At 35.1% G+C, this 26,238-nt stretch overlaps 3 protein-coding genes and 1 long non-coding RNA gene across 5 annotated transcripts; 2 read left to right on the top strand and 2 right to left on the bottom strand.

The window, feature by feature from the left end:
- Positions 1-65: 65 nt before the first annotated feature.
- On the top strand, positions 66-3,133 carry LOC105285904 (probable ATP-dependent RNA helicase DDX56). The gene is made up of 6 exons (XM_011350452.2): positions 66-802; positions 1,137-1,580; positions 1,652-1,911; positions 2,005-2,197; positions 2,259-2,563; positions 2,731-3,133. Exons 1-6 carry the CDS (start codon positions 713-715, stop codon positions 3,092-3,094), a joined length of 1,656 nt encoding a protein of 551 aa, XP_011348754.1. The 5' UTR covers positions 66-712; the 3' UTR covers positions 3,095-3,133.
- On the bottom strand, positions 3,130-4,526 carry LOC105285905 (protein PBDC1). The gene is made up of 4 exons (XM_011350453.3): positions 4,334-4,526; positions 3,937-4,002; positions 3,776-3,835; positions 3,130-3,644 (listed from the first exon to the last, which is right to left on the bottom strand). Exons 1-4 carry the CDS (start codon positions 4,352-4,354, stop codon positions 3,288-3,290), a joined length of 504 nt encoding a protein of 167 aa, XP_011348755.2. The 5' UTR covers positions 4,355-4,526; the 3' UTR covers positions 3,130-3,287.
- A 2,527-nt stretch (positions 4,527-7,053) lies between these two features.
- Positions 7,054-12,501, top strand: LOC113562191. 2 transcript variants are annotated; one of them, XM_026970712.1, is made up of 2 exons: positions 7,054-7,387; positions 11,834-12,501. In XM_026970712.1, the coding sequence occupies exons 1-2, from the start codon at positions 7,329-7,331 to the stop codon at positions 12,066-12,068; spliced, it is 294 nt and encodes a 97-aa protein (XP_026826513.1). In that variant the 5' UTR covers positions 7,054-7,328; the 3' UTR covers positions 12,069-12,501. The 2 variants fall into 2 exon arrangements, with proteins under 2 accessions (XP_026826513.1, XP_026826512.1); XM_026970711.1 differs by lacking the exon at positions 7,054-7,387 and adding an exon at positions 9,801-10,357.
- On the bottom strand, positions 11,498-13,259 carry LOC113562192. The gene is made up of 2 exons (XR_003406720.1): positions 12,814-13,259; positions 11,498-12,495 (listed from the first exon to the last, which is right to left on the bottom strand). It is a non-coding gene; the product is annotated as an uncharacterized LOC113562192 (long non-coding RNA).
- Positions 13,260-26,238: the final 12,979 nt, after the last annotated feature.

The following is a 26,238-nucleotide window of genomic DNA, read 5'->3' as shown; positions in this document are numbered from 1 at the left end:
TCTGTTAGCAGGCTCTGCTGGCAGATCGCTATCCTAATGCGGACATAACGGATGCCAATTTGCTATCAACTTCTGCAGTAATCTGTTGCCAATCTGCTGGCAGATTGCACACATTTTGCTTACTGGGTGCGAATAAAATATTCTTCACTTGCTCTAGTCTCTAAGCAAGTAAGCAATGTCTTTTAGGTATCTTTGCATTTTACATATAAAATATATAATGTAATACATATAATTTTGCATAAGTGCAAAAATAATAAACATCGTAAATACGACTTGTGCTATGTGAAAATAAAAGTCTCACCTTTTCATTTAAGTCATATTATTGTTAGATAAAAATTTATTTCATTTGTCGTTGAAAAACAGAGAAAGCCATTACAAATGAAAAAATATTTACTCACCGTTGAATCACCGTGTATTGCGGATCATCAATACTTGCAAAAGGATGTGTAATTTTTCAGATAATAATTTAACGACACAGGTTTTACAACACGATATTGAGAAAGAGAGGATAATGGGAAGATAGATTGCAACAGAAACTCAGATTACGTTATAAAGCAATCTTCTCATTTCGCGCATGCGCAATTTGCCTTAGCTCTAACCTAACCAATATCAAGTGCCAGGCAGCCGGTGATTTGTTGTTTGTAACGCGTGGTCACGTGTATTTTGTGATAATTTATTGAGAATTTATAAAGTGTAGAGTAATTGTAAAAATATGTCGACAAACAAAATGGAAATAGACGAAGAAGATGAACCAAGAGTGAAAAATTTTCACGAGCTGGAATTAGACGACAGGATATTGAAAGTAAGGATATGTTAACAAACTTGAGCTTGGAAACTTTTGCTTTCCGATATGTACAAAACTATTTAATTTATTTAATTCATTAATTGCTACTTGATAACTCCTACTTGGAAACGTGTGTTATTTGTGCGTCATTTTAAGCAACATCGAATGATATGTGCAAAAAGTAAATTTAGTTAATAGGTTAGGATGCACAAATATTAATATATATGTATATTATTTATTTATATATATATAAAATAGTAATATTTTCTGTGAAAGATAGTTATTTAAAAACTTTACTTTTCTACCAATAATTTGAAAAATACCCTAAGAAAATGAAATATAAATTGTACAGGCAATTGCAAAACTAGGCTGGACAGAGCCTACGTTGATACAAGAAAAAGCGATACCTCTATTGCTGGAGGGAAAGGACGTCTTGATCAGAGCTCGCACAGGTTCTGGCAAAACCGCTGCATTTGCGGTACCACTTATTCAAAAGATATTGACGAATAAGAGAACGCAGGAGAAACAGGAGATTAAGGGTTTGATCGTTACACCCAGCAAGGAGCTGTGCAAGCAAATTCACGAGGTCATCATGAGCTTGACCACGAAATGCCAGAGGGAAGTCAGGGTAATTGATATCAGTCCGCAAACAAATTTGAACGCGCAGAAACCGTTACTGAAAGAAATGCCGGACGTCGTTGTATCTACACCAGGTCGACTGTTGCAACACTTGAAAGCAGGGAACTTGACATTGAAACGCAGCTTGGAGACATTGATAATTGATGAAGCTGACTTGGTAAGACGTAAACTTTTACAGAATCATTTAATACTGCCTTAATAACGATCGTTTTACTAATCACACTCCAGCTGTTTTCGTTTGGATACGAGAACGATGTCAAGGCCGTGCTAACTCATCTACCAACAACGTATCAAGCAATTTTAGCATCCGCCACATTGTCCGAGGATGTTCAAACTTTGAAGAAGTTGGTTCTACACAATCCTGCAATTTTGAGGCTGGAGGAGCCACCTCTAGCCTCTCCCATTCAGTTGGCTCATTATACTCTGGCTGCGGAGGAGAACGATAAAGCTGCCATTTTGTACGCCCTGTTGAAGTTACATTTAATCAGGTAATTTTTGGTTTTCGAACGCACATGAGACTAGAAACATGATTCTTTCGAACACAAAGGAGCAACAATCAAGCTTTGTTTTTCCCTCGTTAGGGGCAAGTCCATAATATTCGTGAACACGGTGGACCGATGTTACAAGTTGAAACTGTTCTTGGAACAGTTCGGTATTCCGACTTGCGTCTTAAATTCGGAGTTACCGGCGAGCTCGAGGTGCCGAGCGGTCACGCAGTTTAATAGCGGTACTTACGACATTATAATAGCGTCGGACGAAAAAGCATTGGAAGAGGTACGTACTTGCGTATGTTGCAAAAAAAGTCTGCTTTGTTCTAATTAATTTTTACTTACAGCCGCACATGGTAAAGACGAGAAAGAGCAAACGAAGAAAGGACAAAGAGTCGGGCGTAGCGCGCGGCATCGATTTCCAGTTTGTGTCTAACGTGATAAACTTCGATTTTCCGCCGGACTTGAACTGCTACATACACAGAGCGGGACGCACTGCTCGCGGCAAGAATCAGGGCACCGCGCTTAGTTTCGTGTCGGTCAGAGAAAGGCCACTGATGGAAGAAGTAGAGGAGCACTTAAAACGCGCATACAATTGTGAAAATCTCTTTAAAGCTTATCAGTTTAAATTGGAAGAAGTGGAGGGCTTTCGGTACGTATTAATGTCACTGTTTCTTTAATTTTATTATAGAGATAATCCAATATCGCAAGACTCTGATATTAAAAATTATAAATAATTATAATATAAAATATCATGAATTATAATACAACTTTTTCATACTCATCGTTCTCTATTCTTGTTTTACGAAATTAATTTAGGTATCGCGCGAAGGATGCTTGGAAGGCCGTCACGAGAATCGCAGTTCGAGAGGCACGACTGAAGGAGATTAAACAAGAAGTCTTGACCTGCGAGAGGCTCAAGAGTTACTTCGAGGACAATCCGCGCGACCTGCAGTCGCTGCGCCAAGACAAAGCATTGCACACTGTAAAGTTACAGCCGCATCTGAAAGACGTACCTGAATATATAATACCGCCAACCTTGAAGAGACTCACGGGGATCAGGCAAGGAAAGAGAAAATTTGATAGGAACGCCGCACTGTCAGGAGCGACGGCTGCGAAGTCGAAACATCGGGCTCGCGCTTCGAATCCGTTGATCAGCTTGCAAATACCGAAAAATAAATGATTTCTTGTAAAAATTAATAAAGATTCACCATCTCATCGTTACATGTGTACCTTTTATTACGTGTCATGCAAACTTGCGTCCATTCGTTCGATTATAAAAAAAGATTAGTCGAAAATTAGATATACGATTCTATTCTTGATGATATCGATACAAACAATGGTGTCGATTGCAATATCGGCGCGGTTAAATTTAGTTACTTTTTGACGGTTCTCCTTGGCTTGTACTTTCCCCGTATACCATCGTTCAGGCCTTCCCTGTTTCTTGCAAGCTCGATAGCGTAAAACTGTATCCTGGTTGTTAGTATGCTGTTCTTCTCCGAGTAATCCTCGGTACAATCTGCTCTCAGCAGCGTACCGAAGCTGTAGTCCTCCACAATATCCTTGAACTGCTCGCAGAAGGACCTCCATTTCGCCTTGCCTTCCGGAGACTTCAACTCGTCTTCGTCTATCTTGTCTACTTTCATATTAGGAAAAACATCTCTGAATGCCTTGCAAATCTGCTCATCGTGAGGCGTAAGTCGCAAAAGTTTCGGGTCAACTGAGCATAAAATCTAAAAGAAAATATTTCTATTATTATCTTCTATTTATTATTAGATGACTTAGGTCCAACGTGAATTCTCCAAACGAGTTCAACTCTGGTTAAAGTATGTTGTACAATCAGGCCATGCGTATAAAAACTTACATTGAAATAAACTTCTGCGTGTTCCATAGCTTTTATCGCCCACATTGCCTCCACAGACGGCTAAAGAGGCAATTAAAAAATTAAGTTCAACTTTTTACACGTGGAGGTATAAAATGTTTTATATCATAATTGCAAATATTATACCTGGACAGTTTACTTACGTCATTGCCGAATTCATCAGCTGGTCTTGACAGTATACTGGAGCCAGCAATCAGCTGATCTGCCGTCTGAAATACACAATTTGTTACACAAATTAATATCTTTATTACTAAACTTTTTGTATTACTAAACTTTGTTATTAAAATAACTTAGGAGTACTAAATACTTTAAAATAGAAATGCAATGTGGAGCAAGGCAATTATGATTATTATTAATAATCATTAATAGATTATAGTGATTGTCATTAAGATTAAATAGTTAACTGCTTAACGATTTTTAAAATGTTTATATTATATTTTGATTTCTACGTGATGGATAAACATATATGTCATGAATAAATGTAAGCACAGCTAAAGGTTATAAAGTACATGCTACACGTGCAGAGTAATTTTTACATACCACATTTCCAATTTGAGCCATTATATTTACAGTTTTTGCAAAAGAAAAATGTAATTCAGGTTTATATTTCAGATCCTGTAAACACTATTATTTACACGAAATCACTTTTTATTTCACTTTCCGTCCCTATTTCCCTCCAACGCACAATTTATACATGCTGCTCCTCGGTACAGCAAGTGTAGCAGAGTGCAGTCAAGAACATATCTTTAGAGCTGTTTGTTTTGGTTACAATTACAATATCTAACAAGAATAAAGAGGAAAAAATAGAAAAAAAGAAGATATATACACTCAAAACAAAAATATCATTTCACATGCACAAAAATAAAGTTTGTAAAAATATACGTAAGTACGAATATTATTGAATATATGATTGCAATAATTTACTTGATGTATGTACATAATGTTTTAATGCATCGAAGCAACATTATAAATATTATATTTCACGTTGGAATGAAATTCAAAACTTTTTTATTACGTACGTTACATAACATAGAAATCTAAAATGCAAAAATAAAAAAATATATAGCTCATATTCAAATAGAATGCAAGTAATCGTATTATATATAATATACATTTCAAACAGTTCTACAGTTTATGGAATTGTATAGAATAACGAGAAATATTTTGCAAATAATTAATTTCTGTCTTCACGCGAAAAGAGAAATCGCCTCTTCTCTCTTTCTCAAGGTCTTCATAACTGTTGTACTAGATTTTATGACTTTCACCATGCGTCCAATGTGCCATTAAGAAACAACAATTAATGAAGAAATAGAGAACAAATTCGTAATAAAGCTATCACAACTCGTATTCTTTTCACAAATAATCTATAAAAATATATATATATATACATATAATAATCATAATAATAATAATTAATAATTTGCACATGCTGCTCTACCGATTTTAACCATAAAATAACTATAAAACGTTCTCTTTATATCATCCAATGATCTTGTGACTCTTTGACCGTATCATTATTCATTTGTCACAGGAACTAACCTATCGATTGGGAAGCGATATTCGTAAAAAGAACCGAGCAATGTCGTTGAATGTCCGTCAGAAAGACCTTGTTTGTATTCTGGAAAATCCGAGCGAGCAGCATTCTCTTCAGGTAGAACGTCCATGCAGTTTACAACGTAATTAAATCTTTACAAAAATTCTCTTTTCTGTTTTCAGCGTAAAATCATACCTCTCTACGTTGACACGTGACAAGGAACATCTCTTATGCATGTAAGTACATAATTTATTCATTGTTCAAGAAAAATCTTCTCCAGCTTGCTGCACATTACGATATTGCTACAAGCAACATCAGTTTAGGTAATTATGTACTTTAACGGACCCAGCCCCGATGACCTCGACCTTGACATATGTTGTCAAGGTCACCCTCCTGAGTGACCTTGAAGAGGTTTTAGCCGTCGCTCGTTGTTTGTCAAAAAGTTATAAACAAAGAAAGTTTAATGATTTCGCACGAATTGTTAGCTGTCCACGTGAAGCAAAAACATGATACTGACATCATATATCACAAAGGTTACCTTCCCGAATAACCCGCACTAGGTTTTAGTCGTCGATCGTTGTTTATGAAAAAGTTATTAACAAAAGAAATTTCGAAAATATAGTAGTTATTTTGAAAGAATACTGAATATTGAAAGATATAAACGACGAATATGTATATGAACGAAGAAAGGAAAGTCATTTAAAGCAGTGAATTGTTAATATATAGAATAGTTTCTTTTAATATAAATACAAAGTATTCTTCACTGTAACCAAAAGCACAAACAGTTAAATACAAAGTATTCTCTGCTTTAACTTAACCTAACCTACCTAACCTAACCTAACCTAATCTGGTTAGGTTATATTTTCCGAAACTGGAGCCCCGGACACATACGCTCGTTTTCAGCCCGCTTCGCGGGAGGGCGGGGGGGCGGGGCTTTGCCCCCCCCCCCCGCCGGGGCCAGTGTAACAGATTTCACCGTGTAGATTTTGATCACCTGGTACACGCCACGGATTCCGGCAGGAGGAGGGGCTTTGCCCTTCCCCCCCGCCCTCCCGCGAAGCGGGCTGAAAACGAGCGTATGTGTCCGGGGCTCCAGTTTCGGAAAATATAACCTAACCCAAACCTATTTCTGATTTAAAGCTAAAATTCCATCAAATATACTCTTTCGTAAACGTATATGGTATCGTAAAATTATGCTTTATTCATTTAACATTTTTGTTAATAACTTTTTAACAAACAACGAGCGAAGGGTGAAACCTAGTGCGGGTTATTCAGGAAGGTGACCTTTGTAATATATGTCAAACTCAAGTCCTTGCTTCGCGTGGACAGCTGAAAATTCGTGCAAAATTATTAAACTTCTTTTGTTAATAACTTTTTAATAAACAACGAGCGACGGCTAAAACCTCTTTAAGGTCACTCAGGAGGGTGACCTTGGCAACATATGTCAAGGTCAAGGTCATCGGGGCTGGGTCCGTTAAAGTACATAATTACCTCAGTTTATAATTACGTTCACAGTAATTGTTAAAAGGATTTTCTCTTAACTATCAAATATTCTTAATAATAATTCTTCCGAGAAAAAGTCAGATAAGATAATTCTTCCGTATTCTTCGAAGATAATTCCTTCTTTGGATTTTCTCTTTGAAGTGCGATCCTAGCTGACTCAGACGGTGACTACGATCTGATGATGGATATCAAACGGATACCACCTTTTCCTTTTTGACGGCCGCAGAGCGGTACGTCAGTCACGTTTACGATCTGCTCATGATCGGATCATTCGATTTCACCGGCGTGCGAGAAATTAGCGCAGTTCATTTTCTCTGGAAAAATCACTCGCTTCCCTGACCGGGAACGATTTCGACGACGTCGACAGATACGGTGCGCGTGATCTTTCTTACCTTCGTGTAGTGTAAAAACGTTATGAATTATTCACTGCTACATCATCGCGAGATCAGGCAACTTTCCGACGCAAATCATCAATTAAACTAGTTGAGTTGAGTCGCAATGGGCAACGGACACTCCAAAACCGACAGAAACTGCCCGGCGCGTCGGGGCAACGGAATGTAAGTGCTTTTACTCGTCTTTTCATTTTGCAACGCAGTTGCATTCATCGTCACAAATTTCTAGAACGTTTGCTCTTAGTACTGGTGCGTATTTTTGTAATGGCGTGCTAATAATGAAGAATACAATTGCATGCTCAGTGAAAACGGCCTGGTCAAATGTAACATCACAACTGTATTTCGTTTACATCCCAATTACAATATTGGATTGTAACGTACATTCGTTCCATCTTTTCAGTTTTTAATAATATAAGTTTTAATATATTCGCGTGTTATTAGAAAAGTGGGAAGAATACAATTGCATGCTCAGTGAAAACGGCCTGGTCAAATGTAGCATCACAACTGCATTTCGTTTACATCCCAATTACAATATTGGATTGTAACGTACATTCGTTCCATCGTTTCAGTTTTTAATAATATAAGTTGTAATATATTCGCGTGTTATTAAAAAAGTGGGAAGAATACAATTGCATGCTCAGTGAAAACGGCCTGGTCAAATGTAGCATCACAACTGCATTTCGTTTACATCCCAATTACAATATTGGATTGTAACGTACATTCGTTCCATCGTTTCAGTTTTTAATAATATAAGTTGTAATATATTCGCGTGTTATTAAAAAAGTGGGAAGAATACAATTGCATGCTCAGTGAAAACGGCCTGGTCAAATGTAGCATCACAACTGCATTTCGTTTACATCCCAATTACAATATTGGATTGTAACGTACATTCGTTCCATCTTTTCAGTTTTTAATAATATAAGTTGTAATATATTCGCGTGTTATTAAAAAAGTGGGAAGAATACAATTGCATGCTCAGTGAAAACGGCCTGGTCAAATGTAACATCACAACTGTATTTCGTTTACATCCCAATTACAATATTGGATTGTAACGTACATTCGTTCCATCGTTTCAGTTTTTAATAATATAAGTTGTAATATATTCGCGTGTTATTAAAAAAGTGGGAAGAATACAATTGCATACTCAGTGAAAACGGCCTGGTCAAATGTAGCATCACAACTGCATTTCGTTTACATCCCAATTACACTATTGGATTGTAACGTACATTCGTTCCATCGTTTCAGTTTTTAATAATATAAGATGTAATATATTCGCGTGTTATTAGAAAAGTGGGAAGAATACAATTGCATGCTCAGTGAAAACGGCCTGGTCAAATGTAACATCACAACTGTATTTCGTTTACATCCCAATTACAATATTGGATTGTAACGTACATTCGTTCCATCTTTTCAGTTTTTAATAATATAAGTTGTAATATATTCGCGTGTTATTAAAAAAGTGGGAAGAATACAATTGCATACTCAGTGAAAACGGCCTGGTCAAATGTAGCATCACAACTGCATTTCGTTTACATCCCAATTACACTATTGGATTGTAACGTACATTCGTTCCATCGTTTCAGTTTTTAATAATATAAGATGTAATATATTCGCGTGTTATTAGAAAAGTGGGAAGAATACAATTGCATGCTCAGTGAAAACGGCCTGGTCAAATGTAACATCACAACTGTATTTCGTTTACATCCCAATTACAATATTGGATTGTAACGTACATTCGTTCCATCTTTTCAGTTTTTAATAATATAAGTTGTAATATATTCGCGTGTTATTAAAAAAGTGGGAAGAATACAATTGCATACTCAGTGAAAACGGCCTGGTCAAATGTAGCATCACAACTGTATTTCGTTTACATCCCAATTACAATATTGGATTGTAACGTACATTCGTTCCATCGTTTCAGTTTTTAATAATATAAGTTGTAATATATTCGCGTGTTATTAAAAAAGTGGGAAGAATACAATTGCATGCTCAGTGAAAACGGCCTGGTCAAATGTAGCATCACAACTGCATTTCGTTTACATCCCAATTACAATATTGGATTGTAACGTACATTCGTTCCATCTTTTCAGTTTTTAATAATATAAGTTGTAATATATTCGCGTGTTATTAGAAAAGTGGGAAGAATACAATTGCATGCTCAGTGAAAACGGCCTGGTCAAATGTAGCATCACAACTGCATTTCGTTTACATCCCAATTACACTATTGGATTGTAACGTACATTCGTTCCATCGTTTCAGTTTTTAATAATATAAGTTGTAATATATTCGCGTGTTATTAGAAAAGTGGGAAGAATACAATTGCATGCTCAGTGAAAACGGCCTGGTCAAATGTAACATCACAACTGTATTTCGTTTACATCCCAATTACACTATTGGATTGTAACGTACATTCGTTCCATCGTTTCAGTTTTTAATAATATAAGTTGTAATATATTCGCGTGTTATTAAAAAAGTGGGAAGAATACAATTGCATACTCAGTGAAAACGGCCTGGTCAAATCGTTTCAGTTTTTAATAATATAAGTTGTAATATATTCGCGTGTTATTAAAAAAGTGGGACGAATATATGTTACACCCCAAAATATTGAACACCATGTGTGCGTGTGTGTACATGTACTTCATTTTGCATTAATTCTTGCTGAAGTACTTGCTGTATTTCCAGAGCAATGATCACATTGCTTCTCGCAGTCGCACATGCCAATACTTCAGTGCTAAAAGGCAGGGCAAATGTAAACGAACAAAGCTAGCTTTGCGCGATCGCATCAAACGTCTTCTTGTCTGTTACTGATAATTGGCTGAAGTGATAAGCAGTCCGTAGTCCCCCATTTCCCTGCTTCAGCTTGTGGCAGGCCAGTAGTAAATACATCCAATGTGTATATGCACGCGACGCATGCATGCAGAATGATTGTGTTCTTTGCTAATGCGCTGCTGAAAAAGATCAAGCGGTTGTAATTAAAGTGTGTGTTGGCTGACATAAAGCAATGTCCTCGAGACAGTTCCTGAAACCCCTTGGCTATCACAAGACAGACTTTCTCCGCCGATCGAACGGCTTGCCCTGTGCTAATGGGGACCCTGAACTTCATCTCTCGCCTCGGCAGCAGCCGTGTAACGACAGGTAAATCGATGTGTGTCGCGTAAGTCGATCTTCAACGTGTCCCAGAAAATTCGTAAAAACACTCTTGCGTCACCTTCCTTCCGGTGAATTTCGCTCGCGTTTCAAAAACAGCGCTAACCTTGCGAAGTTATTTATGCCGCGCGAGCGCATCATAATTCTACATTGAAACGTCGCCTAATTAAAACCTTGGTTCTTGTTGCGTAAATATAAATATGAATATAATTACGCGTATAAATTTTATGTGATTTGTTCAATAATTTTTATACATGTATAAGTATATGTTTATTTCTCACCAATATTATTAAATAAATTTATTAAAAATATATATGTGAGGATTATTATATTTTTCTTATTATTTATATGTTATTATATTTATTCTGTTGACATTGATTTTTCTAACTTCTCTTTTAGACACTCTTAGTCATCTTTATTTCCTCTCTCGCTCTCGCTACTTTTTATCATTGTGCACATGCACTTTGTACGTATGTACACGCATGCACAGCTCTTGCATAATGCTTCAATTATTTCACAACTAACTGGAAAGTAACACAGTCAGAACTCATGAATCGCTGTAACGAGCGAAACTTTAAACTTTGATCGAGTCAAGGCTCGAGCGGACAGAAACGTTGATCGATTTGGATTTTCGTGAACTTTGTTCCCACCACGATAGACACGACAGACGATATATACATGAATTAACTTCTCTAAGAGAACATTCGCAAATGCACAAAAATTTGCATGTTATTTCAGTTTATCAAACGCGACACTTATTATTATTCGACGAAAGCACATATACAATTGCGCGATAAACGCGCGTGCGCCAAACTGTGCCTCTTTTCAGGTTCGTACTCGGTGCAATGTGTGCCTAGCACATAGGATCGATACTTATCGATATGACCTAATAAAGATTTCCAGATTTGATGGAGATGTTTTAAAAATATGGCCTGTACTTGTGTCTATAAAAGATATATCATATATATTATTATTGTACGATATAATACATTTAAGTAATAATAATAATAATTATCTCGCTGTATTAAAATTAAAAAATAATAATATATAAATATATACGTATAACGGCGTGACAGACAAATTAAATTATTACATGAATAACGAAGGGAGATAGAATAAGAAAATTAATCTGAATGCATCAGTTCTGTATTTTTCATTAAAAACTAGAAAACTAGATAAAATTTACCCGTTGCGTGAGAGACATCTATATTTATATTTATTATATAACTATTTTGCTGTATTAGATCTATTATATAATTATTCGTGTATTTATAACACTAAAAGATCAAAATAGGTTGAACAATCGCCACCTTCGGCAAATACGACTATGTCCTTTATTCTTCCCACACACACTTTGATCTCGCCGACGCGACAGGTCACGGCACCACTGCGTCCTCTACTCCACTGACGTACCATGAGGTGTGTGCGTTGCCCGAACACTCAGATCCGCTGTTCGTTTTCCAGGACCCCAGGCAGTAGTCGGCCCGACTGTGTCAAGAACAAAACGTCTACCATGTCGAACCTGGTGCGCGATCAGCTGGGCCAGCGAGGAACTGGCGACGTGGTCTGTGCTGGTCTTGTGCGTGGCCTTGATCACATCAGAAATCCACAATTGAACAAGGTAGGCTACCTGTACGCTTATCGCTCGCAATCTTTAGAATCTGATGTCACTTACATTAATACGTGCGATAATAAATGACTTCCAATCGAAGACGTTCAGAAGCTTCAATTGTGATACGTGAACATGACGCGTGAAGTGTGATAAATGTAAATGATGAGATACTTCAACATAGATCAACAGCTGAAAGCAGATTTAGCAATAGATTTCTTACAATTGGGAAGAAATGATGTTCGTTTAGGAAGAAACGATTTATTTTTGGCAAATTAGAATATCCTCGATATTTTTGTTACCGTTGAAAGCAGATGTAGTCATTTCCATTGTCTGTGTAGGAGAATATGCGTCGTCACTATTAGGCCTGTCGTAAAGTATTGATTTACTTACGACCGATCGCATAGAACGAAACGATCCCAAGAAAAGTACTCGCCAGATTTTATCAGTTTCATTCCAAAACATATGATGAAAAAATGTATAGATAAACCAAGATTTTTAACATCTTCATTGTTACCTAAAAGAGAAAAATAAAAATATATGGCATTCAGTAATTTTTAATAAAATTAATTTTATTTTATATTAATATTAGAGAAAGGAAGATAGATATTGATACAACTTTTACAAAAATTCGATTCTAAATAAATTGTTAAATTGCGAATCGCAAAGCGACACTGAAAGTGTGAAAAAAGTTAATAATAATGCTTAGTTGTAATACATTTGGCATAAATATTTCACAAACATATTTTTAAAAGCTACAGACATGCCATGACATTGCGGTGTGCAATAATTATATGTAAGCATGATGTTAGACAGCACTTAGACAGCAACTTACAGGATGACTTTGCAAAGTCCTTGCGATAACATTCGGTGCTTGCGCAATCTTGAAACTTGTTGCAGTCAGGTATGTTCCTACTGCTTGATACGATCCTGAAGCTTTTTACAATCTGATTTTTTATTCTTCCCCGAATTCGCACACATCTAATTTCAATTGAAATTATTGATCGAAATGAAAATTGAATTTCGGATTAAGATAATTTTTATTTTTATTCAGAAGAGATTTTTATTTATTTTTATTTAGAACCGCTTTCAAAACTCTTCCAAGGTATTTAAAATTATAACTCTTAAATTAGAAGAACTCGTATGAGTTTCATTGATATTATTGATGATGACGAGGTAATCGAAATCTATAAGATTCGTTTACTCGGAATTCTCTGTGTGAGAGAATCATGCGCAAACTGCAACTGCAGAGGAAAATGAAACTTGATTAAGATCGTGATTTATAAGCTTGTGAATCATAACTATCTGCGCTATTATTAGAACTAACTATGTTATTTACTACATGTAGCAACATTTTGTCTGTTTCCTGAGTAATGTGCATACATATATATGATTCTCGCGATATAAGATAGGTCGCGTAATCACACTTTACATTCAAGAATGCAAGAATAGGGCTGCCTATCGATCCGTGCATAGGCCGAAGTGTCGCAGTCACGGGAGTCAAGAACCCCGGCAACCGTTTCTACGGCCGGTTGTTTGTCATGGGATGCGAAAATCTTGACGAAACGTTGAGTTGTGATAGTGATAATAGAAATCATGGAGACAGATTGGTGGCATCTCATTCCGGATCAGAATCGCGGTTCGCGGATTCCTGAAGCTCTGCTCCTCTGGATGGAAGGGTTTGTTCCTGTCTGAAATTGAGTTTGACTTTCATTGTTATCTAAAACTGAACTTTAGTTCTTCAGTTATATGTACACTGAAACATAATTTAAAAGCAGTAACTTACGTTATCTTGTGCATAAATTGTAGGTTTCTAAAAGCATGTGAATTCGCATATATCCTTGTTAGCGGTGTATCAACTTCCTCAAAGCTAAATATAACTATACTAGTTGGATATGTAAACACACCGCAAAGATTATATCTTTTGAGGAAAAAAGATACGCGTATCGCAAATTAGCATATCTAAAGTATTTTAACTAGTAAGATATTCAAATACCTTCACTAGTTAAAACGCTTTAAATGTGCTTGAAATATCTTTAGTAGTGCTTTGTGTACAGAATCTAGAAAATTTCGGGACTAATGCATATGACTCTCTTAATAGACTTATATTTTAGCACTCCAATTCGTATTTTAACAAATGTTATTTTATTTCATATATTTTTAATTATAAATTTCCAAACGAGAAATAAGAATAGTAATATAAAGAATCGAGTTTAAACAAAGTTAATAATCATAAATATTTTAGAAACTAAGAGAAAAATGTTATTAATTTAGAAATTTAGTTCAAGTCTCATTACTATACTATGTATATTAATACAGGAAGAGAGGTTGAATGTGGAAAAGTACAGACTTGATTGCGAGCACTGCCCTCCTTTTTAAATTAGATCCATTACATTCAATGTATCTCGACTAACGTTATTATATATTCATCAAGATATCTTCTAATGGCTGAATAATATTATTACATATTGCAAAAAAGATTAAGAAAAGAAGAAAGAAAAACTGGAAATAAATCCTATTTTTTTCAGAATTTTAATCTTATACAATATACGCATAAATATTACTGTCATTACGATAGATATGTTATCATATAGCACTTGTGTTCCATGGCTACATGATGTTATCGCACAGAAACCTGTAGATAGATCTGCGCTAAAAATTTATTTTCAGAATTTCAGAACTATAAGACCGTGAGAGATTATTCAAGAATAATGAGCACTTTTCTTATTCTGTGAAGGTCTTTTCATATTCTTTCGCATGCTAAATTTTTTCATGCCTTGTAATAAGTATTTTATAAAATATATAAATAATAGATTCTATTAATAGTTGATCACATTTTAACATTTACATGTTTGCTAAGAAAGTATATTAATTGTAGATTATTTAAAAAATTCATTGAAAGCAAACGCAGAAAATATTAAACATCTCGTGTGATTAATAACATTACTTATTTTTGAAAGTAGAAAGATTCCAGTACAAAAATGATCTAATCGAAGAACAATGCTGCTGTTTGATCATTAATATTAGACGGAAATGATTTGATTACCATTTAACATGAATAGCACATGCTGTTCTGATGATAATGACGTCATCATGAAATAAAATGCGATTCATCGACCGTACTCAGATACGTCGCTCGGATAACAAATTGTATATATAAATTGGTTTTTCTCAATGTTAATATTTTACTATCGAAATATGCAATCAAGCTATTATTGCGCGTTAGTATGTAACGTGTTGTTAATAAAATTAAGAAAAAAGTTTAAAATATCTTTAAACAAATAAGAATTATATTAAATACGTATGAGTATATCTTTTTTTAAATTTCTTTTCATTTATTTTTATTATTTTTATTTTTTTTTATTTTTTAATATATTGTTTTCTTTAATTTTGTGGATTAACTCATATTTCCATAAATCTTCCATACAAGGTTAAATAAATCTTACGTTACGCAGGCATTGCGGTACCATTATCCTTGAAAGTGAATGTAGATCATGGAAAATATGAGTCTTAAGGGTATGCACATCTAAATCACCTTCATTATATTGGGTCCTCTAGTATTCATAAACAAGTGACTAATGTATTCGTAAAAATCAAAGTGGGACGACGATCAGCTGATGAGCTGACCAACTGATCACCTTTCACCCAATCTGTCACACATTATGATATATGCGCAATCAGCGTTTACAGTATCAGTCCTTTTAATTGCGTTTAAGGTCACAGCAATTAGAATTAAAATCGTTATCATCGATTAAAATAGATTTGTCAGCAAGTTCAGCCAAACTAATAAAATCCTTTTATCTTATAATTTTACTAAATTATCGTAAAAAGAATGTCGCAAAATTAGTCTGATCATCGAATGAAGATAAACATAAATCTCGAAATGATCGAGCATAAGAATTGTTTGCTCAATTCACTTCTTCTCTGTTCGCGAGTCCTGTTTAATTCAATGCCTCGAGAGGAACCTTATTACGTGAAAGAGATATCTTCCACTTTCGTTGAGAGTACTTCAATGTATTTTCATTATAGCATTTATGCCGTTATTAAGCGTCCACATTAGACGAAACAAAGCTCTAATTGTTTCGCTTGGGTTTCAAACGGCGCCGGCAGGAGACCAATGCTATGCCAGAGTCTGCTCTCGTTCGATGGTTATGCATGCCCTGAAACATGATGACGCAAACCGCTTAATATGAGCGCAAATGCTATAGATGAATTACAATTGAAGTACTTCTAACGGAAGGGAGATATCTCTTTTCACGTAAATAAGGTTCTCTCGAGATTTGAATAAACAGACTCGCGAACAGAGAAGATAGTGAATGAGCAAAACAATTCTAATGCTCGATCATTTCGAGCATTTATGTTTTATCTTCATTCGATGATCAGCTAATTTTGCGACATTCTTTTTACGATAATTTAAGTAAAATTATAAGATAAAAGGATTTATAGTTTGGCTGAACTTGCTGGACAAATTAATTTAATCGATGATAAGATTTAATTCTAATTGCTTGTGACCTTAAAACGCAATTAAAGGACTGATACTGTACAACGCGATTGCCATATATCAATAAATGTGTGACAGATTGGGTAAAGGTGATAGTTGTCAGCTCATCAGCTGATCGTCGTCCCACTTGAAATTTTACGAAATACATTAGTCACTTGTTTATGAATACTAGAGGACCCAATATAATGAAGGTGATTAGATGTGCATACCTTAGACTCATAAATTTCCCCATGATCTACATTCACTTTCAAGGATATGGTCCGCAATGCCTGCGTACGTAAGATTTATTTAACCTTGTATGGAAGATTTATGGAAATATGAGTTAATCCACAAAATTAAGAAAACAAATATTAAGAAAATAAAAAAAATAAAAACATAATAAAAATAAATGAAAAGAAATTTTAAAAAAGATATACTCATACGTATAATTAATTCTTATTTGTTTTAAAGATTATTTTAAACTTTTTCTTAATTTACATTAACAACACGTTAACATATCTAACGCGAATAATAGCTTGATGCATATTTCGATAGTAAACATATTAACCATTGAAAAAACCAATTTATATATAAAATATTGTTATCCGGCGACTATCTGAGTACGTCGAATTGAATGCATTTTTATTCATGATGACGTCTATTATCATCAGAACACATGTGCTATCATGTTCATGGTAAATCAATCATTTCCGTCCAATATTAAATGACAAACAGCAGCATTGTTCTTCCGATTAGTCATTTTTGTACTGGAATTCCTACTTTCAAAAATAAGTAATTTATTAATCACAACAGATGTTTTATATTTTCTGCGTTTTTGCTTTCAATGAAATTTTTAAATACATCTACAATTAATATACTTTCTAGGCATAACAGTAAAATGTTAAAGTGTGTCAACTATTAAATAGATTCTTCATTATTTATATTATTTTATAAATATACTTATGTACAGGCAGAAAAAATTAGGCATGCGAAAGAATAGAAAGACCTTCACAGAATAAGAAAGTGCTCTTTATCTTGGAAATATTCTCACGGTCTTTATAGTTCTGAAATTCTGTAATAAATTTTTAGCGCAGGATCTATCTACAGGTTTCTTTGGCGGATACATCATTGCCCATGGAACACAAGTGCTTATATGAAAATATCTATCTGTAATACAGTAATTCTTATTGCGTAATTGGTATAAGATTAAATTCTGAAAAAAGATAGGAATTATTTCCAGTTTGTTTCTTTCTTCTTTTCTTAATCTTTTTGCAATATGTAATAATAATTATCACCATTAGAAGATAATCTTGATGCAAATATAAATAACGTTAGTCCCGAGAATATCATTGAAACTGTATTGGATCTAATTTAAAAGGAGGCAGTGTCGCAATCAAATCTGTACTTTTTCCACATTCAACCTCTCGTTCTGTATTAATTATACATAGTATAGTAAGAGACTGAACTAAATTTCTAAAATTAATAACATTGTTTCTCTAGTTTCTAAATATTTATTGATTATTAACTTTTAAACTCGATTCTTTATATTACTCATCTTTATTTCTCGTTTGGAATTTTAATTAAAAATCAATATGAAATAAAATAACATTTTGTTAAATACGAATTGGACGTGCTTAAAATATAAGTCTATTAAGAGAGTCATTATGCATTAGTCCGCGAAATTTTCTAGATTTCTGTACACAAAGCCTAACTGAAAGATATTTTCAAGCACATTTAAAAGCGTTTTAACTAGTGAAAGGTAATTTTGAATCTCTTTACTAGTTAATACTTTAGATATGCTAATATTGCGACTACGCGTAATCTTTTTCCTCAAAAGATATAATCTTTGCGGTGTGTTTACAAGTATCCAACTATATAGTAATTGCTCTTGAGGATTGATACACGCTAACAAGGAATATATGCGAATTCACATGCTTTTTAGAAACCTACAATTTATGCACCAAGATATACGTAAGTCTGGCTTTTAAATTATGTTTCAGTGTACATTACTGAAGAACTAAAAGTTCAGTTTTAGATAACAATGAAAGTCAAACTCAATTCAGACAGAACAAACCTCCATTCCAGAGGAGCAGAGCTTAAAGGAATCGCGAACCGCGATTCTGATCCGAATGAAGATGCCACAATCTGTCTCCATGATTTCTATTATGCATCATTCTCAATCTCTATCGTTTCGTCAAGATTTTCGCAATCCCATGACAAAAACCGGCCGTAGAAACGGTTTGCCGGGTTTTGATCCCGTGAACTGCGACACTTCGGCTATGCACGGATCGATAGGCAGCCCTATTCTTGCATCTTTGAATGTAAGTGTGGATTTACGCGACTATCTTATTCGCGAGAATCATATATATGTTATGCACAGTTACTCAGGAAACACAAAATGTTGCTAACATGTAAGTAAATAACCATAGTTAAGTTCTATATAATAAGCGCAGATAGTTTATGATTCACAGAATTAATATTAATCTACGATCTTTAATCAAGTTTCATTTTCCTCTGCAGTTGCTAGTTTCGCATGATTCTCTCACACAGAGAATTCCGAGTAAACGAATCTTATAGATTTCGATTACCTCGTCATCATCAATAATATCAATGAAACTCATACGAGTTCTTCTAATTTAAGAGTTATAATTTTAAATACCTTGGAAGAGTTTTGAAAGCGGTTCTAAATAAAAATAAATAAAAATCTCTTCTGAATAAAAATAAAAAATTATCTTAATCCGAAATTCAATTTTCATTCGATCAATAATTTCAATGAAATTAGATGTGTGCGAATTCGGGAAGAATAAAAAATCAGATTGTAAAAAGCTTCAGGATCGTATCAAGCAGTAGGAACATACCTGACTGCAACAAGTTTCAAGATTGCGCAAGCACCGAATGTTATCGCAAGACTTTGCAAAGTCATCCTGTAAGTTGCTGTCTAAGTGCTGTCTAACATCATGCTTACATATAATATTGCACACCGCAATGTCATGGCATGTCTGTAGCTTTTAAAAAATATGTTTGTGAAATATTTATGCCAAATGTATTACAACTAAGCATTATTATTAACTTTTTTCACACTTTCAGTGTCGCTTTGCGATTCGCAATTTAACAATTTATTTAGAATCGAATTTTTGTAAAAGTTGTATCAATATCTATCTTCCTTTCTCTAATATTAATATAAAATAAAATTAATTTTATTAAAAAATTACTGAACATATATTTTTATTTTTCTCTTTTAGGTAACAATGAAGATGTTAAAAATCTTGGTTTATCTATACATTTTTTCATCATATGTTTTGAATGAAACTGATAAAATCTGGCGAGTACTTTTCTTGGGATCGTTTCTTCTATGCGATCGGTCGTAAGTAAATCAATACTTTACGACAGGCCTAATAGTGACGACGCATATTCTCCTACACAGACAATGAAAACTACATCTGCTTTTCAACGTAACAAAAATATCGAGATATTCTAATTTGCCAAAAATAAATCGTTTCTTCCTAAACGAACATCATTTCTTCCCAATTGTAAGAAATCTATTGCTAAATCTGCTTTCAGCTGTTGATCTATGTTGAAGTATCTCATCATTTACATTTATCACACTTCACGCTCATGTTCACGTATCACAATTGAAGCTTCTGAACGTCTTCGATTGGAAGTCATTTATTATCGCACGTATTAATGTAAGTGACATCAGATTCTAAAGATTGCGAGCGATAAGCGTACAGGTAGCCTACCTTGTTCAATGTGGATTTCTGATGTGATCAAGGCCACGCACAAGACCAGCACAGACCACGTCGCCAGTTCCTCGCTGGCCCAGCTGATCGCGCACCAGGTTCGACATGGTAGACGTTTTGTTCTTGACACAGTCGGGCCGACTACTGCCTGGGTCCTGGAAAACGAACAGCGGATCTGAGTGTTCGGGCAACGCACACACCTCATGGTACGTCAGAGTAGAGGACGCAGTGGTGCCGTGACCTGTCGCGTCGGCGAGATCAAAGTGTGTGTGGAAGAATAAAGGACATAGTCGTATTTGCCGAAGGTGGCGATTGTTCAACCTATTTGATCTTTTAGTGTTATAAATACACGAATAATTATATAATAGATCTAATACAGCAAAATAGTTATATAATAAATATAAATATAGATGTCTCTCACGCAACGGGTAAATTTATCTATTTTCTAGTTTTAATGAAAAATACAGAACTGATGCATTCAGATTAATTTTCTTATTCTATCTCCCTTCGTTATTCATGTAATAATTTAATTGTCTGTCACGCCGTTATACGTATATATTTATATATTATTATTTTTAATTTTAATACAGCGAGATAATTATTATTATTATTACTTAAATGTATTATATCGTACAATAATAATATATGATATATCTTTTATAGACACAAGTACAGGCCATATTTTTAAAACATCTCCATCAAATCTGGAAATCTTTATTAGTCATATCGATAAGTATCGATCCTATGTGCTAGGCACACATTGCACCGAGTACGAACCTGAAAAGAGCACAGTTTGGCGCACGCGCGTTTATCGCGCAATTGTATATGTGCTTTCGTCGAATAATAATAAGTGTCGCGTTTGATAAACTGAAATAACATGCAAATTTTGTGCATTTGCGAATGTTCTCTTAGAGAAGTTAATTCATGTATATATCGTCTGTCGTGTCTATCGTGGTGGGAACAAAGTTCACGAAAATCCAAATCGATCAACGTTTCTGTCCGCTCGAGCCTTGACTCGATCAAAGTTTAAAGTTTCGCTCGTTACAGCGATTCATGAGTTCTGACTGTGTTACTTTCCAGTTAGTTGTGAAATAATTGAAGCATTATGCAAGAGCTGTGCATGCGTGTACATACGTACAAAGTGCATGTGCACAATGATAAAAAGTAGCGAGAGCGAGAGAGGAAATAAAGATGACTAAGAGTGTCTAAAAGAAAGTTAGAAAAATCAATGTCAACAGAATAAATATAATAACATATAAATAATAAGAAAATATAATAATCCTCACATATATTTTTAATAAATTTATTTAATAATATTGGTGAGAAATAAACATATACTATACATGTATAAAAATTATTGAACAAATCACATAAAATTTATACGCGTAATTATATTCATATTATATTTACGCAACAAGAACCAAGGTTTTAATTAGGCGACGTTTCAATGTAGAATTATGATGCGCTCGCGCGGCATAAATAACTTCGCAAGGTTAGCGCTGTTTGAAACGCGAGCAAATTCACCGGAAGGAAGGTGACGCAAGATGTTTTACGAATTTTCTGGACACGTTGAAGATCGACTTACGCGACACACATCGATTTACCTGTCGTTACACGGCTGCTGCCGAGCGAGAGATGAAGTTCAGGTCCCCATTAGCACAGCAAGCCGTTCGATCGGCGGAGAAAGTCTGTCTTGATAGCCAAGGGTTTCAGGAACTGTCTCGAGGACATTGCTTTATGTCAGCCAACACACACTTAATTACAACGCTTGATCTTTTTCAGCAGCGCATTAGCAAAGAACACAATCATTCTGCATGCATGCGTCGCGTGCATAACACATTGATGTATTTACTACTGCCTGCCACAAGCTGAAGCAGGAAATGGGGACTACGGACTGCTTATCACTTCAGCCAATTATCAGTAACAGACAAGAAGACGTTTGATGCGATCGCGCAAAGCTAGCTTTGTTCGTTTACATTTGCCCTGCCTTTAGCACTGAAGTATTGGCATGTGCGACTGCGAGAAGCAATGTGATCATTGCTCTGGAAATACAGCAAGTACTTCAGCAAGAATTAATGCAAAATGAAGTACATGTACACACACGCACACATGTGTTCAATATTTGGGGTGTAACATATATTCGTCCCACTTTTTTAATAACACGCGAATATATTACAACTATATTATAAAAACTGAAACGATTGACCAGCCGTTTTCACTGAGTATGCAATTATTCTTCCACTTTTTTAATAACACGCGAATATATTACAACTTATATTATTAAAAACTGAAACGATGGAACGAATGTACTTACAATCCAATAGTGTAATTGGGATGTAAACAAATACAGTTGTGATGTTACATTTGACCAGGCCGTTTTCACTGAGCAGCAATTGTATTCTTCCCACTTTTCTAATAACACGCGAATATATTACAACTTATATTATTAAAAACTGAAACGATGGAACGAATGTACGTTACAATCCAATAGTGTAATTGGGATGTAAACAAATGCAGTTTGATGCTACATTTGACCAGCCGTTTCACTGAGCATGCAATTGTATTCTTCCCACTTCTAATAACACGCGAATATATTACAACTATATATTAAAAACTGAAAAGATGGAACGAATGTACGTTACAATCCAATATTGTAATTGGGATGTAAACGAAATGCAGTTGTGATGCTACATTGACCAGGCCGTTTTCACTGAGCATGCAATTGTATTCTTCCCACTTTTTTAATAACACGCGAATATATTACAACTTATATTATTAAAAACTGAAACGATGGAACGAATGTACGTTACAATCCAATATTGTAATTGGATGTAAACGAAATACAGTTGTGATGCTACATTGACCAGGCCGTTTCACTGAGTATGCAATTGTATTCTTCCCACTTTTTTAATAAACACGCGAATATATTACAACTTATATTATTAAAAAACTGAAAAGATGGAACGAAGTACGTACAATCCAATATTGTAATTGGATGTAAACGAAATACAGTTGTGATGTTACATTTGACCAGGCCGTTTTCACTGAGCATGCAATTGTATTCTTCCCACTTTTCTAATAACACGCGAATATATTACATCTTATATTATTAAAAACTGAAACGATGGAACGAATGTACGTTACAATCCAATAGTGTAATTGGATGTAAACGAAATGCAGTTGTGATGCTACATTTGACCAGGCCGTTTTCACTGAGTATGCAATTGTATTTTCCCACTTTTTTAATAACACGCGAATATATTACAACTTATATTATTAAAAACTGAAAAGATGAACGAATGTACTTACAATCCAATATTGTAATTGGGATGTAAACGAAATACAGTTGTGATGTTACATTTGACCAGGCCGTTTTCACTGAGCATGCAATTGTATTCTTCCCACTTTTCTAATAACACGCGAATATATTACATCTTATATTATTAAAAACTGAAACGATGGAACGAATGTACGTTACAATCCAATAGTGTAATTGGGATGTAAACGAAATGCAGTTGTGATGCTACATTTGACCAGGCCGTTTTCACTGAGTATGCAATTGTATTCTTCCCATTTTTAATAACACGCGAATATATTACAACTTATATTATTAAAAACTGAAACGATGGAACGAATGTACGTTACAATCCAATATTGTAATTGGGATGTAAACGAAATACAGTTGTGATGTACATTTGACCAGGCCGTTTTCACTGAGCATGCAATTGTATTCTTCCCACTTTTTTAATAACACGCGAATATATTACAACTTATATTATTAAAAACTGAAAAGATGGAACGAATGTACGTTACAATCCAATATTGTAATTGGGATGTAAACGAAATGCAGTTGATGCTACATTTGACCAGCCGTTTTCACTGAGCATGCAATTGTATTCTTCCCACTTTTTTAATAACACGCGAATATATTACAACTTATATTATTAAAAACTGAAACGATGAACGAATGTACGTTACAATCCAATATTGTAATTGGATGTAAACGAAATCATTGTGATGCTACATTTGACCAGGCCGTTTTCACTGAGCATGCAATTGTATTCTTCCCACTTTTTAATAACACGCGAATATATTACAACTTATATTATTAAAAACTGAAACGATGGAACGAATGTACGTTACAATCCAATATTGTAATTGGATGTAAACGAAATGCATTGTGATGCTACATTTGACCAGGCCGTTTTCACTGAGCATGCAATTGTATTCTTCCCACTTTTCTAATAACACGCGAATATATTAAAACTTATATTATTAAAAACTGAAAAGATGGAACGAATGTACGTTACAATCCAATATTGTAATTGGGATGTAAACGAAATACAGTTGTGATGTTACATTGACCAGCCGTTTTCACTGAGCATGCAATTGTATTCTTCATTATTAGCACGCCATTACAAAAATACGCACCAGTACTAAGAGCAAACGTTCTAGAAATTTGTGACGATGAATGCAACTGCGTTGCAAAATGAAAAGACGAGTAAAAGCACTTACATTCCGTTGCCCCGACGCGCCGGGCAGTTTCTCGGTTTTGGAGTGTCCGTTGCCCATTGCGACTCAACTCAACTAGTTTAATTGATGATTTGCGTCGGAAAGTTGCCTGATCTCGCGATGATGTAGCAGTGAATAATTCATAACGTTTTTACACTACACGAAGTAAGAAAGATCACGCGCACCGTATCTGTCGACGTCGTCGAAATCGTTCCCGGTCAGGGAAGCGAGTGATTTTTCCAGAGAAAATGAACTGCGCTAATTTCTCGCACGCCGGTGAAATCGAATGATCCGATCATGAGCAGATCGTAAACGTGACTGACGTACCGCTCTGCGGCCGTCAAAAAGGAAAAGGTGGTATCCGTTGATATCCATCATCAGATCGTAGTCACCGTCTGAGTCAGCTAGGATCGCACTCAAAGAGAAAATCCAAAGAAGGAATTATCTTCGAAGAATACGGAAGAATTATCTTATCTGACTTTTTCTCGGAAGAATTATTATTAAGAATATTTGATAGTTAAGAGAAAATCCTTTTAACAATTACTGTGAACGTAATTATAAACTGAGGTAATTATTACTTTAACGGACCCAGCCCCGATGACCTTGACCTTGACATATGTTGCCAAGGTCACCCTCCTGAGTGACCTTAAAGAGGTTTTAGCCGTCGCTCGTTGTTTATTAAAAAGTATTAACAAAAGAAGTTTAATAATTTTGCACGAATTTTCAGCTGTCCACGCGAAGCAAGGACTTGAGTTTGACATATATTACAAAGGTCACCTTCCTGAATAACCCGCACTAGGTTTCACCCTTCGCTCGTTGTTTGTTAAAAAGTTATTAACAAAAATGTTAAATGAATAAAGCATAATTTTACGATACCATATACGTTTACGAAAGAGTATATTTGATGGAATTTTAGCTTTAAATCAGAAATAGGTTTGGTAGGTTATATTTTCCGAAACTGGAGCCCCGGACACATACGCTCGTTTTCAGCCCGCTTCGCGGAGGGCGGGGGAGGGCTTTGCCCCTCCCCCCGCCGGGGCCAGTGTACAGATTTCACCGTTAGATTTGATCACCTGGTACACGCCACGATTCCGGCAGGAGAGGGCTTTGCCCTTCCCCCCCGCCCTCCGCGAAGCGGGCTGAAAACGAGCGTATGTGTCCGGGCTCCAGTTTCGGAAAATATAACCTAACCCAAACCTATTTCTGATTTAAAGCTAAAATTCCATCAAATATACTCTTTCGTAAACGTATATGGTATCGTAAAATTATGCTTTATTCATTTAACATTTTTGTTAATAACTTTTTAACAAACAACGAGCGAAGGGTGAAACCTAGTGCGGGTTATTCAGGAAGTGACCTTTGTAATATATGTCAAACTCAAGTCCTTGCTTCGCGTGGACAGCTGAAAATTCGTGCAAAATTATTAAACTTCTTTTGTTAATAACTTTTTAATAAACAACGAGCGACGGCTAAAACCTCTTTAAGGTCACTCAGGAGGGTGACCTTGCAACATATGTCAAGGTCAAGG

Source organism: Ooceraea biroi, chromosome 6 (genome assembly GCF_003672135.1).
Source record: "Ooceraea biroi isolate clonal line C1 chromosome 6, Obir_v5.4, whole genome shotgun sequence".
NCBI classification, from domain to species: Eukaryota; Metazoa; Arthropoda; class Insecta; order Hymenoptera; family Formicidae; genus Ooceraea; species Ooceraea biroi.
The sequence above is the reverse complement of the archived record's forward strand: the minus strand, read 5'-3'. Positions and strand labels throughout refer to the sequence as shown.

What these genes read in the sequence shown, in the direction of transcription:
- LOC105285904 (XM_011350452.2), top strand. Translation starts at nt 713, where the DNA reads ATGTCGACAAACAAAATGGAAATAGACGAAGAAGATGAACCAAGAGTG. An exon ending in TAGACGACAGGATATTGAAA is followed by an intron (nt 803 to 1,136) that starts GTAAGGATATGT and finishes TAAATTGTACAG; the next exon opens with GCAATTGCAAAACTAGGCTG. An exon ending in ACGAAAAAGCATTGGAAGAG is followed by an intron (nt 2,198 to 2,258) that starts GTACGTACTTGC and finishes TTTTACTTACAG; the next exon opens with CCGCACATGGTAAAGACGAG.
- LOC105285905 (XM_011350453.3), bottom strand. Translation starts at nt 4,354, where the DNA reads ATGGCTCAAATTGGAAATGTG. An exon ending in TGGCTCAAATTGGAAATGTG is followed by an intron (nt 4,003 to 4,333) that starts GTATGTAAAAAT and finishes TGTGTATTTCAG; the next exon opens with ACGGCAGATCAGCTGATTGC. An exon ending in CTGATGAATTCGGCAATGAC is followed by an intron (nt 3,836 to 3,936) that starts GTAAGTAAACTG and finishes TTGCCTCTTTAG; the next exon opens with CCGTCTGTGGAGGCAATGTG.
- LOC113562191 (XM_026970711.1), top strand. Translation starts at nt 10,224, where the DNA reads ATGTCCTCGAGACAGTTCCTGAAACCCCTTGGCTATCACAAGACAGAC. An exon ending in CAGCAGCCGTGTAACGACAG is followed by an intron (nt 10,358 to 11,833) that starts GTAAATCGATGT and finishes TTCGTTTTCCAG; the next exon opens with GACCCCAGGCAGTAGTCGGC.